Here is a 15251-nt window from a genome sequence, read left to right as displayed (position 1 = left end):
CAATGAATATTGCACTCTTAAACATCCCATGTGCATTTTTAAACATCTAAGAGTCTAGACCGAGGAGTAATGTTTCCAGGTTGTACTGTATAAATGTTTTCAGATTTCACTGAGTGTTATTAAACCAGTCTGTCAATTTGTGTGAGTTCCCATTCCTGCATGTCCTCACCAGTGCTGGGCTTTTTTTTTTTTTTTTTTAATTGAACTATAGTTGATTTACAAGACCTTCTAGAACTAACATCCAAGAAGGATGTCCTTTTCTTTATAGAGGACTGGAATGCAAAAGTAGAAGTCAAGAGATACCTGGACTAATAGGCATATTTGGCCTTGGAGTACAGAATGAAACAGGGCAAAGGCTGATAGAGTTTTGCCAAGAGAACACACTGGTCATAGCAAGCACCCTCTACCAACAACACAAGAGAAGACTCTACACATGGACATCACCAGATGGTCAACACCGAAATCAGACTGATTGTATTCTTTGTAGCCAAAGATGGAGAAGCTCTACACAGTCAGCAGAAACAAGACCGGGAGCTGACTGTGCCTCAGATCATAAACTCCTTATTGCCAAATTCAGACTTAAATTGAAGAAAGTAGGGAAAACCACTAAACCATTCAGGTATGACCTAAATCAAATCCCTTACGATTATACAGTGGAAGTGACAAGTAGATTCAAGGGGTTAGATCTGATGGACAGAGTGCCTGAAGAACTATGGACAGAGGTTCGTGACATTGTACAGGAAGCAGGGATCAAGACCATCCCCAAGGAAAAGAAACACAGAAAGGCCAAATGGTTGTCTGAGGAGGCCTTACAAATAGCTGTGAATAGGAGAGAAGTGAAAGGCAAAGAAGAAAAGGAAAGATATACCCATTTGAATGCAGAGTTTCAAAGAATAGCAAGGAGAGATAAGAAAACCTTCCTCAGTGATCATAGAGATCTCTTCAAGAAAATTAGAGATACCAAGGGAACATTTCATGCAAAGATAGGCACAATAAAGGACAGAAATGGTGATGGACCTAACAGAAGCGGAAGATATTAAGAAGAGGTGGCAAGAATACACAGAAGAGCTACACAAAAAAGATCTTCATGACCCAGATAGTCACGATGGTGTGATCACTCACCTAGAGCCAGACGTCCTGGAATGCTAAGTTAAGTGGGCCTTAGGAAGCTAGTGGAGGTGATGGAGTTCTAGTTGAGCTATTTCAAATCCTAAAAGATGATGCTGCACTTAATATGCCAGCAAATTTGGAAAACTCGGCAGTGGCCATAGGACTGGAAAAGGTCAGTTTTTATTCCAATCCCAGAGAAAGGCAGTGCCAAAAAATGCTCAAACTACTGCACAGTTGCATTCATCTCACATGATAGTAAAGTAATGCTCAAAATTCTCCAAGCCAGCCTTCAACAGTACGTGAACCATGAACTTCCAGATGTTCAAGCTGGGTTTAGAAAAGACAGAAGAACCAGAGATCAAACTGCCAGCATCTATTGGATTATCGAAAAAGCAAGAGGGTTCCAGAAAAACATCTTCTGCTTTGTTGACTGTGCCAAAGCCTTTGACTGTGTGGACCACAACAAACTCTGGAAAATTCTTATGGAGATGGGACTTCCAGACCACCTGACCTGCCTTTTGAGAAATCTGTATGCAGGTCAGGAAGCAACAGTTAGAACTGGACATGGAACAGCAGATTGATTCCAGATAAGGAAAGGAGTACGTCAAGGCTGTATGTTGTCACCGTACTTATTTAACTTATCTGCAGAGTACATCATGAGAAACACTGGGCTGGATGAAGCACAAGCTGGAATCAAGATTACTGGGAGAAATATCACTAACCTCACATATACAGATGACACCACCCTTATGGCAGAAAGCGAAGAGGAACTAAAGAGCTTCTTGATGAAAGTGAAAGAGGAGACTGAAAAAGTTGGCTTAAAACTCAACATTCAGAAAACTAAGATCATGGCATCTGGTCCCATCACTTCATGGCAAGTAGATGGGGTAACAGTGGAAATAGTGACAGACTTTGTTTTTTTTGGGCTCCAAAATCCCTGCAGATGGTAACTGCAGCCATGAAATAAAAAGATGCTTGCTCCTTGGAAGAAAAGTTATAACCAACCTAGATAGCATATTAAAAAGCAGAGACGTTACTTTGCTAACAAAGGTCCGTCTAGTCAAAGCTATGGTTTTTCCAGTAGTCATGTATGGATGTGTGAGTTGTACTATAAAGAAAGCTGAACGCTGAAGAATTGATGCTTTTGAACTATGGAGTTGGAGAAGACTCTTGAGAGTCCCTTGGACTGCAAGGAGATCCAGCCAGTCCATCCTAAAGGAAATCAGTCCTGAATATTCATTGGAAGGACTGATGCTGAAGCTGAAACTCCAGTATTTTGGCCACCTGATGTGAAGAACTGACTCATTGGAAAAGACCCTGATGCTGGGAAAGATTGAAGGTGGGAGGAGAAGGAGATGACAGTGGATGAGATGGTTGGATGGCATCACCGACTCAATGGACCTGAGTTTGAGTAAACTCCGGGAGTTGGTGATGGACAGGGAGGCCTGGCGTGCTACAGCCTGTGGGGTCGCAAAGAGTCGGATACAACTGTGTGACTGAACTGACTGATTTACAACTGTAGTCGTTTCAGCTATTTTCAGGTATGCAGCAAAGTGAATCAGCTATACATATCCACATATCCACTCCTTTTAGGATTTTTTTCTCCATACTTTGCCATTACAGGACCCTGAGTTGAGTTCCCTGTGCTGTATACAGTTGGTCCCTATTAGCTATTCACTTTATATTTAGTAGTGCTGGATATTATTACACTTTATAATATTTCCCAAACCACTGAGTGTGTAATGGTTATCTCATTGTAGATTTAGTTTTTAATTTCATCTTAATAGTGAGATTGGACTCCTTTTATATCTTTTTGCTTTTTTTAAGTGTCTGCTAAAAAAATGTCTTCTGCCCATGTTTCTACTGGGTTGTCTGTCTTACTGATTTATAGGAGTTTTTGTTTCAATAGTAAGAACATGTCTTTTGTTTTATGTGTTACAAATAACTCTTTTGTTTCCTGATTTCTCCTTTCATTCTCTTTAAAATATCTTTCAATGAATACACATTTTAGTATAATTTTAATGTAACCAAATTTACTCTCTTTTCCTTTATGATGTGTGCCTTTTGCTTCTTGTTTAAGAAATCCTTCTATCTCCTGAAGCTATAATCTCCTTTATTACTTTATTTAAAAAAAACTTTGTAGTTTTACCATTTGTATTAAGTTGATCTACCTAGAATTGATTTTAGAATATGATACAAGGAAAGTGTCCTATTTAATTTTTTCCCATAGGAAAAATCAGATGTGCCTATGGCATTTATTGAGAAATTAATCCTTTCCCCAGTTTTATACAGTGCCTACTGTCTTTTCTATGCACTGTTTTTAAAGCAACTTGTTGAGAAACAGTATGTTTCAAGGCTTGTATGCCTTTGGGAATTACATAAGTGTAGCAAAGGATTGGCAGTCAAGAATAAAATGAAAAGCAGTAGTATATAATAACTGGGGAATTTGGAAGTAGTATAAAAATAATTCTGGGAGGTACATTTACCTCAGTATAAACATATGCATGATGCTAAAAGCACAGTGTGGGCTTTGAGGGCGTCCAGGTTGGCATTATTGGCTGAACCTTGTTCTTCGTAAGTCTTTTTTTTTTTAACCTTTGAATTTGAACATGATGCTTAATGACCCTCACTTTCCCAGAAGTGAAATAAAAATAATGCTCATCTAATTCCCAGTGGCTCAATGGTAAAGAATCTGCCTGCAGGAGACATAGGAAATGAGGGTTCAATCCCTGGGTCAGGAAGATCCCCTGGAGGAGGAGATGACAATCATCTCCAGTATTCTCACCTGGAAAATCCCAAGGGCAGAGGAGCCTGGTGGGCTGTGGTCCAAAGGGTTGCGAAGAGGCGGGCTCGACTGAGCGACTGAGCACACACAGACATACAACATACATACTCTGTAACACAGCACTTGATGGAGAGTCGCTTGAGAAATATGTGTACTGTATTCCATAGAATTCCAGGAGCTGCACAAATGGGAAAGCTGCAGCATTGGAAGAGACAGATCCAGGGCAGCCCAGGATGCCTGACTCGCCAGAGTCCTTGCTGCTCGACTGCATGGCCCACATTGCTCATTTCTCAGTACCCTGAATGAATTTACTCCAAGTTCAGAATTATTAATTGGTTGTCATCCAACTTAGTAAGAAATGTCTTATTTTATTCATAGTGTGACATTCTAGATGATTCAGAATGAATCTGGGTTATGTTCATAGTTCATTCCTATGACTTAGCATTTCTTTCAAGACAAATTAACAAAACTTCTGAGGGAAAGTTATACCGTTTCTAGTCTCAAGTATTTATGTGTGATCATAGTTTTCCCTCAGATAGAAGTACCTGTACAGTACTTGGATGACATCGTATGGTTGCTGCAGACCACCTTTTCCGTCCTTGACTTGCTTTTCCCCTCTCTCAGCTCCCCTGTTATAATGATAAGATATCTCTCTCTCCCTTTTGCTCCATCCTTTTTCTGTTCCTGCACCTATAGCATAGGAAGTACCTATGGGTGTCCTAAACCATAATTCCCAGCCATTCCTTTTTCACTACTTATTCTTTCAAAAAACTTCTATCCATTCATTACTACACCTCGATTTGTCAGAACATCACTTGAATTTCTTCTCACCTTCTTAAACCAAACTTCTCACCTTTTTAAATTAAGGGAAAAAAAATCTTTTTCTTCCCAAATCAAATACTCTGTACCTTCCCCTCCTTTTTATCCAATGTATTATCTCCCCTCAAGTACTGTCCAGGCTTTTGTCAAAATAATTACTGAGTTGTTTCATTTTCACTCATTTCACTGTCTCATTTTCTACTTTCTCACAGGCCTTCTACTTCTCCTCATACATTTTTTATAATTTTTTTTAGTTTTTAGGCTATGCCACATGGCATGTGGAATCTTAGTTCCTTGATCAGGGATCACCCACATCCCCTGCATTGGAAGCATGGAGTCTTAATCACTGGACCACCAGGGAAGTCCCACCTCATACTTAATGTAGTCTTGCTTTCAGGTTAATATTACTACATCTGCCTGTACCAGAAGTCCCAGTGATTCCTCAATGCCCATCAGTTCAGTTCAGTTGCTCAGTCTTGTCCAACTCTTTGCTACCCTACCCCATGGACTGAAGCATGTCAGGCTTCCCTGCCTATCACCAACTCCCAGAGCTGGCTCAAACTCATGTCCATCGAGTTGGTGATGCCATTCAACCATTTCATGGCCATAAGAGTTCTCAAACATTTTCAGGAAGAGTTGTTTTATTTATTTGTTTACATTCAGATGTCTAAATTATTTCCAGGAGATCCAGTCGGTCTGAGGTGAAGTTTGTGGATCACTGTAAATACATTGGTAATCCTGATGTGCTTACAGGGTTGAAAATCAGTGGTTGGAAGAGGACATAGGAAACGGAATGAGTACTGCTTATGATTTGACATAAGTAATTATTCAGATACCAGTTTTTTATTTGGGTGGTGGGTTCACAGGTGCTCATTACATAACTAAAACTAAGTAACTACTTGTAGAAGAAAACATAGGGGTGAATCTTTGTGACCTTGGGTTAGGTAGTAATTTCTTAGATATGACACTGAAAGTGTAAGTACAAAGAAAATCTGGGTAAATTGGACTTCAAAATTAAAAAAACTTCTGAGCATCAAAGGACACTATCAAGAAAGTGAAAAGATAATCCACAGAATGGGAGAAAATATTTGCAAATCATGTCTGTGGAGTTGTATCCAGAGAATATAAATAATTCTTACAACTTAATAACAAAAAGATAATCCAGGGACTTCCCTGGTGGTCCAGTGGTTAAGACTCCATGCTTCTACAGCAGAGGACAAGGTTCAATCCTTAGTCAGGTAACTAAGATCCTACATGTTGCATGGTGCTCAGGAAAATAAAAAGATAATGCAATCTAAAAATGGGCAAAAGATTTGAATAGGTATTTGTCCAAAAAAGATACACAAATGGCATCATTCTTTTTCTCTGTCACTGCTTCTCCTCCTCCCTTCAGTCTTTCCCAGCATCAAGGTCTTTTCCAATGAGTGACTCTTTGCATCACGTGGCCAAAGGATTGGCGCTTCAGCTTCAGCATCAGTCCTTTCAATGAATATTCAGGGTTGATTTTCTTTCAGGTTGACTGGTTTGATCTCCTTGCCATCCAAGGGGCTCTGAAGAGTCTTCTCCAGCACTGCAAAGTCTGGCCTGTTGCTACTGTGTAATGTTGTTTCTTGCCATATACCTCTGTGAACCTTACATCATACCTAGGGTAGTTTCGTTATTGTTGCTTCAACTTGGCTTACTAGTTCCAAATGATCTGCCTTTGCTCTGCTTTTCCCCAGCGACCACTTAGAAAAAACCCTTTCCGTATTCCCCCTGTGCTTTTCTAGATCCAGTCCACTCAACTTAAGTTCTCCTTTCTTTTTTGAGTCCTTCAGTAGGAATATATCTTCTGCGTTCGGTTCTCTCATAGGAACCAACACATTGCTCTACTGATTAAAGGGTTCCAGAAATACATTTTAAATACATGAGTGAACGAAATGGAAGTACTTAGTTAGAGACCTTGATGGTGACATTAAGAATAAAAAGCTTTAGTAAACACTGAAAGACATTATGATTAAGAGCAACTTTCAGTTCAGTTCAGTTCAGTTCAGTCACTCAGTCATGTCCGACTCTTTGTGACCCCATGAACCACAGCACACCAGGCCTCCCTGTCCTTATAGTCCAACTCTCACATCCATACATGAGTGCTGGAAGAACCATAGCCTTGACTAGACGGACCTTTGTTAGCAAAGTAATGTCTCTGCTTTTTAATATGCTGTCTAGGTTGGTCATAACTTTTCTTCCAAGGAGCCAGTGTCTTTTGATTTCATAGCTGCAGTCGCCATCTGCAGTGATTTTGGAGCCCAAAAAAATAGTCAGCCACTGTTTTCACTGTTTCCCCATCTATTTGCCATGAGGTGATGGGACCAGATGCCATGATCTTAGTTTTCTGAATGTTGAGTTTTAAGCCAACTTTTTCAGTCTCCTCTTTCACTTTCGTCAAGAGGCTCTTTAGTTCCTCTTCACTTTCTGCCATAAGGGTGGTGTCATCTGCATATCTGAGGTTATTGATATTTCTCCCGGCAATCTTGATTCCAGCTTGCTGCTGAACCAAAATAAAATGAACAAGCCCATTCCATTGAAAGGAAATATGGTTTTCTAGGATGAAGGTAACTGATCAAACTTAAATTCTGAAAGCTTTTCTTCCGTTGCTTCTTTGACATTTCTGATCCAAGCCAGCAAGACAACTCCCTCATTCTTTTTTAACCATTGCTTTAAATTTTTCATGAGAATTTCTGCTTCCAGGTTGGGTCATCTTGCAGTTTTTTTCATTTGCCTGCATGTGTAGATAACTAAAACCAACACAAATCTTAGTAATTCTGTTCCGTGTCTTGTCTGTTCCCCACCTATCCCAGTATACCTGCACATCCCACTAGTAGTCCCTTCAGCCTTCCCTAAACTACCAGTAAAACCCCAAATAGACTGGTTTGAATTTTAACTGCTTTCATTTTTCCTTGCCAGTCTTCTTACTATGGGTAGCAAACCCCTCCCCCTCAACAAAGGTAAGCTGCTGAAAGAATAGAGGAGGAATTCTTTTCTTCTCGGTTATTCAGTTCCTGAAGTGTTGATTAGAAGGAATTAAACTTTCACAGTGAGCTCCAGATTTCATATATGTTATTAATTTGAGATTTCTCTTGGAGAGGGAAATGGCAGCCCACTCCAGTGTTCTTGCCTGGAAAATCCCCATGGACAGAGGAGCCTGGTCGGGCTACAGTCCTTGGGGTCGCGAAGAGTCGGACACAACTGAGCAAATTCGCTTCACTTAGTAATTTAAATGTTGAGAAAATAAGTTATAATTTTGCTGAATGGACAGTGAACTGGCCAGAATTTTATCTTAGTGGCTGCATAGCTGTATTGAAGATTAATGTGTAACACTTGTGATGAGGCACTAGTGAAGACACGACAGCAGTATGCTCTCAGTAAAACTGAATGTATAGTAATAATATGGGTATTGAAGTGGGAGGATGGGTCAGATTCTGTTAGGTTTGGTAAGTTAAAGAATGAATTGGGACTTCCCTGCTGGTCCAGTGGATAAGAATCTGCCTGCCAATGCAGAGGACATGAGTTTGATCCCTGGTCTGGGAAGATTCCACAGGCCATGGAGCAGCTAAACCTGTGTACCCACAACTACTAACCCCACAGTCTAGAACCCTCAAGCCACAACAACTGAGTCTGTGTGCTGCAACTGCTGAAACCAACAGCTGTTGAGCCCATGGACCACAGCTGCTGAAACTGGTGTGCCTAGAGCCTGTGCGCAGCAACTAGAGAAAGCCCGTGAGCAGTGACGAAGACCCAGCACAACAAAAAATAATAAAAAGAAGAAAAGGATGAATTGGCCTCTGCCAGGATCATTCATTGGAGGAAGCTGGTGTTCATGGCAGGGAAAGTGTCATATCAAGCAGGGTGAAGCAGATTTTGCTTACATGTGCAAAACCCTTAGGGTTAGGAGTAAGAACAATATATGGAGTGATTAGAGGAGACCCATGACACATTTACAAGACTAAAGGGTTTTTGTTTGCTCTTTAATAGGAAAGAGAGGCAAGCTGGTGGAGGGGTGGTGGTTGTTGAATCTTGCTGTCGGTCTTTGGGTCTAGCTGTTGAAAGCAGCTGTGTGGCTATAACATGCTGTGGAAACAGGTGTTTCCCCCATGTGGCCTCTTTAGATGTCAGACCCTGATCAGTCATTCATTCTTGCACACTCGTTTTTCATATAAACACCTAATAGCAATCTAAGCCTGTAGCCATTGCTGAAGATGGTTTCCTTTGATATTGTTTCCTTTGTAAAGATTTCCTGTTTGGTAGATTAAAAAAAAAAAAAAAGTTCTTGCTCTGTACCTTCTCCTCCTCAGCAGGGTAAAAGAGTAGAAAGGTGATTAATTGTAGATAGAGCATTCATAGTTCAAAATGACAAATTTCCCTTATATACTTTAAGCTGCTTATTAGGAAGTTTCAAAATCAAGTGGTTTTAATTCATTGCTTGCCCTGTGGCATTCTCCATTCAAAACACAAGCAGAATACTCCATGACTTTCTCTTCTGGACTTTGCTATCCAATCACACCAACATCAGAGCCCATCAATTACTACAGTCTCGATCAACATGTCTTCCTCATTGTGCAGAGAAAGGCTAGTCGTGGGAAAGGATCTGGTGAAGGTCTTTGCCAACAAATTAAAGATACGTCAAGAGTCCTCTTTCTAAATAAGTCCCAAAGTACCTGCTCTGTTGAATTGCCTTTGTTGGGATTTTTAGCAACCTATCCTGTCTCTTAAGAAAAACAGGTTATCGCGAGCCGGGTCGTCTCTATAGCAATAAGGAGCCGCCACCTGTTCCTGAAGAGGGGACTCGGTCCACCTGAGGCCTGAGGCGGGCGCGGGGAGGAGTCCGAGGCCCCGCGGGCTCTGCGCCGTCTCGTCGGCCGCCTGCGGGCGTGAAGGGATTGGAATGAAAACTGACCTTTTCCAGAAGAACTATAGAGCTGAGAAAGAGGAATAAAAATCCAGGCTGACAAAAAAAAAAAAAAAAAAGAAAAACAGGTTAAAGTTAAAGACTTCAACTGATAAAATGATTGGGCTTCAAATGTCATAGGTTAGTTGGTAGGGCTTTAATTGCAGTTGCATTCAACTCAACATTTGTTAAGCACCTACTGTGTTTAAGTTAAGCCGAATGTTAAGTAATATGAGAGTCAGAGATGAAAAAAAGTATTTTTAAGGAATTGGGTAGAGAGGGGGTAGACCTCTACTAGAGAGATGTGTGTGTGTGCATGCTCAGTCTTGTCTGACTCTTTGTGACCGCACAGACTGTGGCCCATCAGGCTCCTCTGACAATGCGATTTCCCAGGCAAGAGTACTGCAATGGCTTGCCATTTCCTTCTCCAGGGGATCTTCCCAACCCAGGAATGGAACTCCTGCATTGGCAGGCGGGTTCTTTACCACTAGCGCCACCTGGGAAGCCTAAAGAGATAGGACAGTATGTTTTTAAAGGAGCTAGAAAAATGAGATGTTTATATGTGGAATTAACAAAAAGAATACAAAGTAATGAGGAAATGCAGAGCAGGTGGAGGACGTTTCTTCGAGGAGACTCAGGAAGACTTGGCAGATGAGGCATTTGTTTTGCGTTAATGAATGAGAGTACTTATTTCTCTTGTCGAAATATCTCTGGTGATGCTAATGATGGCCCTGACCTCTAAGCCCTTGTGATCACTGGGTTTTTTGCACCCTTAGGAGGGCTGACTAGGAGGTAGAGGCCATAGGAGCTGGCCAGCTGCCAGTCAGTCTAAAGAGGCTCCAGTAGCCAGGTGACAAGAGGATTGGCCTAGTGCTTTTATTGCAATTTTATTGCAGTTTAATTTACTGGCCCTTTCTTGAGTCCCTGCTATGTATGAAAACACTGTCTGGAGAATAATATAAATAAAACAATGTCCCTAGTTTACTGACTAGTGGAGGATATAAACACACGATACAACTAAATATAACATGAGGCTTGTGATTGGGCTGTAGAGGTACAAACAAAGGGCCAGGGAAGCGCAGAGGAGGAAGGCACTGACGTGGTGTTTTGTAGTAGGAGTCAGTGAAGGCTTCATACAGGAAGTAATATTTGACTGGGCATTGAAAATAAGTGCTATTTCTAAAGTGGCAAGGAAAGGAAAAGGCATGGCACAGAAAGGAAGCAGCATAGAGAAGCACATAAACACAGGATGTGAATGGTCTCGCAATGCTGGAATGCCCGGGGATGGGCTCAAAATGTAGGGTGGAGCTGGGTGGCTGCGAAGAGAGCTGGACCCTTCTGTAAGCAGAATGGAGCCACCAGATGTTTCTGAGTAAGGAGGAGCATGGTGTGATGTGTGTCATGCTCACTGCTCTCAGTGGGGGGCTTAGAGGCAAGTGAAGGGTAGTAAGCAAGAGTGTCAGTCAAGAAGATGAGAAATAATAAGAGTATGAACTGAGATGGGGGAATGGAAATGGAAAGAAGGAGGTAAGTTCAGGACACAGGGTAGAAGCAGTAAAAGTGTACCCCCAGTTTGAAATGGAAATGAGAGGGAGCAAGCGAAGACCCCAGTGCTCCTAGTAACGCAGTGGTAACTCCATGAATGAACATGGGAACATCGCTGGAAGAGCAGTTTGATTTTGCAAAATGGCGAGGTTGAGATGTTTGTTCCCAGGCACATATTAGAAGGCCACATCAGGTACTTAAGACTGGTACCAGGGTCAGAGCTACAGATTTGGAGAATCATTACCAAACATGTGATTGATGATGGTGGAAGCTATGGACCCAGAAGAGTTGGTCCTGAGAAAACATAGGGGAAGCAGTGAAAGTCAAAATCAGCACGTGCCTTACTAGAAAACACCTTGTGGAGGAAGAAGAAGAGCAAACAGCAAATGGAGGCAGAGTTGTCATTGGGAGTAAAACTAGGAGAGGGAGAGGAGCTTCTGAGAGGTGCTGGGAATGTGGGAATATGGTAGGCCTGGGAAAGGAGGGAGCTTCAGCCTGCCTTACCTGGAGTCCTTGATATAAATATCTATGTGCATAGAAGTATTTCTGAGTCAGTGAGACTCTGTCCTTTGGCTGCTGTCTTTGCTCATTTAAGTTCTTAGTCTTCCTCTCCACTCTGTACCCTCCAATCTCCCTTCTGCTCTCTCTTCACACCGTGGGAGGGGGAGAAATGAAAAGGGGAAGTTGAAGTTAAAATGTAAACATTCTTGGTTTAATTGCAAATAGACTGCATATTCTTTATATTGAATAAGCCATCTTAATGGTAATAAAGTCACTTTGTCTAATTTTTAAGTTCACTGTGTCTCTCGTGATCACAAATGTGTTTGTCACAAGAAGTAAAAATAATCTGAAAATCGTGGGTCCAGTTGAGTAGGCTTAACATGTATTTCCTGATTCTGATGTGGTCTTGTTATCAATCTATCCAATTTTGTTTTTGTTCTTAAAGGTACTGCTCACTTCAGTCCAGATTTGTGAAGGAAATGGTACTGATTTTGGTATTGATGTAAACCAATCATGTTTACTTTTGGTTAACCAAATATCTTTTACTTTCCAGCCCATCTGTATCTCTGTTTCAGTGTTATTTTAAATTTAAGTGGCTGGTTATATAATTTCTAAAGGTTCTGTTTCCGTCTTTGATATTCAAACTTAAGGATCCAGAATCGTTTTTTTTGTTGTTTTTTTTTTTTTTTAGGATCCAGAATCTTTATTCTAGTGACTAGAAACTAGTCTTCACTGGTAAAGATCACATGAGTGGTGTCCATTTGTCTTTCTAGATTTTGGCTTCAGTAACCTCTTCACTCCTGGGCAGCTGCTGAAGACCTGGTGTGGCAGCCCGCCCTATGCTGCGCCTGAACTCTTCGAAGGAAAGGAGTATGACGGACCCAAAGTGGACATCTGGGTATGTGATTGCCGCCTCTTCTCCCCACAGTGTTAGTTACCCTAGTCTGATGGCAGCTGTTCTCATCCTGGACGAGACTGAGATCTGGATCGCCTGTTCTTTGAATTTTCAAATCTTTGTACAAAGTCTGTTCTCCAACCCTTGTCATATGGACTGAGCCACAGGTTTCCACCTCCCCCTTTGCATCTGCAAAGAAAAAAAAAAATTCCAAGGGCAAGCTTGGATGGATGCCCTTGCCAAGAACAGAAATTATTTCTGTTGTTACCACTTGCCTTCTCCCTAGGATGAGTACTGAGAGAAATTCTAGATATGTTCCCCAAAGTTAATGTCTGGAAGCAAAGAAGAATGCTAACTGTTCTAAAGATGATTGGCCTTGACAATGCCCCATATTATTTCTCATTTAAAAAAAAAGAAAAGGAAATGTTTGTCCCATTATCTCGAGCATGACTCACCACTCTCTTCATCAGTTGAGTTCAGTCGCTCAATTGTGTCTGACTCTTTGCGACCCCATGGACTACAGCATGCCTAGCTTCGCTGTCCGTCCCCAATTCTTCATACACATACTATAATGACCTCTCTTGTTTCTCTGAGGTGATTAATCAAACATGTTCTCTGTTTGCGATGCAGAGCCTCGGAGTCGTCCTCTATGTGCTTGTGTGTGGGGCCCTGCCATTTGATGGGAGCACACTGCAGAATCTGCGGGCCCGCGTGTTGAGTGGAAAGTTTCGCATCCCATTTTTTATGTCCACAGGTAAGGGAGATGCCAGCACACAGTTATGACTGGGTTCATGGAACGGTAGACATGCTAAGTTATCACAGAATTGAGTGATGGGGTATAAATGGCCCATTTAACAGTTTGCTGAATTGAACCTGTGGAGGCACGATTCTATAGAAACAGAGTGACTATAACCTTGCCCTTGTTTGGTTCTGGACTCTACACAGGGCTGCTAGTGTGGTGGGCAGATTACTAAGTCTTTCTGAGTTTTGGTTTCCTCACTAATAAGAGGCTGGCAGTTTTGTGAGGACCGCTACTATGAGAACTAAATTAAATAATGTGTGGAGAGTTAATAGGCCCAGCACATAGTCGCAGAGCAGTAGATAGTCCTGTTTCATCTCTGTTTTATCTCTTGCCCTTTTTCAGGAAAATATTTCTGTTGGGTTGGTAAAAAAGTTGATTTGGGTTCTTCCATAACACTTAAATGGTAAAATTTTTTGGCCAACCCAGTATTTACTGGGGGCTCCATTGAGATGTGGTAATAAATGGCAAGGGGAAAGCAGGCTTTGCATTTTAGTCTTGCTGATACTACATTTCCTGCTTCTGTGACATTTATCCCCCCAACTCAAATAAAAAAGTACTTTTTAAATGAGTGGGCAGTAGCTCTTTGAAAAAAGTAACACTGAAAACAGGCACCCAGAATCTACAGTATCTCATCACCATCTATATGCACACATAAGAAAGGGAGATTCTGGAGACAATGCTCTAAGCAGTCTGTTTAGTTTTGCTTCATCATGGTTTCAGTTAAAGGTACAACCTACAGAGTGTATGTCAGCTGGGTTGGGAGCACAGTGTAAGCACATGGGAATTACGTTTTAGACAGAAAACAAGAATTGCATTTGAAATCAACATCAGAAATTTTGTTTCTAAAATGCATTTTAGAAAAAAGCCATGGGAAAAATAAAATAGAGCCAGGTGGTGGGTTAGGGATGGTGGGTGGGTGGTTATTTGTAAAGGTACGGCAGGGAACCCCTTCTCTGAAAAACAGACTTTTCGGTGAAGACTTGAAGAAGGCGAGGGGAGGGTGTGAGTTGTGCAGCCTGAGGAAGGGCTTTGCAGGCAGAAGGGACAGCGAGAGGGCAAAGGCCTTGGGGAGATAACACACAGGAGTGTCTAAAGGAACAGGATGGAGGCCTCTGTGCTAGAAAGGAATGAGAGAGAGGACGGGAGAGGTGCAGTCAGAGGGGCAGCAGAAAGCTCACTTTGAGGGCCTGGTCAGTCAGTGTAAAACCTTAGTTTTCACTCTTGAGTGAAATGTTAAAAATTAGAGGATTTTAAGAAAGGAATGACATTAACTGACTTTTGGGTTTTCTTTAACTTTTATTATTTATTTTGAAAAATTTCAAGCACGCAAAAGTATTGAAAGAATTTTATGGTGACTTTTGTTCTTAAAAAAAAAAAAAAAATGACCCTGCCAACTCTCTTGGTTGAAAAGTTCAAGGGCTGAAGGAGGAAGACCAGTTAGTAAGGAGATTTTGGTGGCTAGTTCCCAGACTGGAGTGTAGAGGTTGGGGTGGTAAGAAGCCTTCAGATTCAAGAGATAATACATACTCTGTGGCACCGTTCCAAGCGTTTTGCAAACATTAACTCATTTAATTATTTTAACAACCCTATAAGATACATGAGACTATTAGCCCCCAACTTATAGGTGATAAAGCTGAAACCAGGAGACATTGAGCCATTTTCCCAAGATAACACAGCTACTAAGTGGCTGAACTAGAATCTGAACCTCGGCAGTATGTCTCCAGCAACATTTATATGGGATTTGATCTGAGAGAAAGAGAGTAATTAAAGGTAACTCCAGGGTTCTTGGCTTGAGCAACTGGAAGGATGGATTTACTGCTAATAGAGGTGGGAATGGCTAGAGAAGACTGCTTCCTTTTTGGAGAGAGGT

The 15251-nt window shown here is 41.4% G+C and overlaps 1 protein-coding gene across 4 annotated transcripts in view; it reads left to right on the top strand.

The window, feature by feature from the left end:
- Positions 1-15251, top strand: part of SIK3 (SIK family kinase 3) — a 255842-nt gene that overhangs the window by 191368 nt on the left and 49223 nt on the right. For all 4 annotated transcript variants that reach the window (XM_043899984.1, XM_043899965.1, XM_043899974.1 and 1 more), the window contains exons 5-6: positions 12458-12582; positions 13210-13333. In XM_043899984.1, the coding sequence (XP_043755919.1) occupies positions 12458-12582; positions 13210-13333 (249 nt within the window). The remainder of the gene's footprint in view (positions 1-12457; positions 12583-13209; positions 13334-15251) is intronic.

Source organism: Cervus elaphus, chromosome 1 (genome assembly GCF_910594005.1).
Source record: "Cervus elaphus chromosome 1, mCerEla1.1, whole genome shotgun sequence".
Lineage (NCBI taxonomy): Eukaryota > Metazoa > Chordata > Mammalia > Artiodactyla > Cervidae > Cervus > Cervus elaphus.
This window is presented reverse-complemented; position numbering and strand designations above follow the sequence as displayed.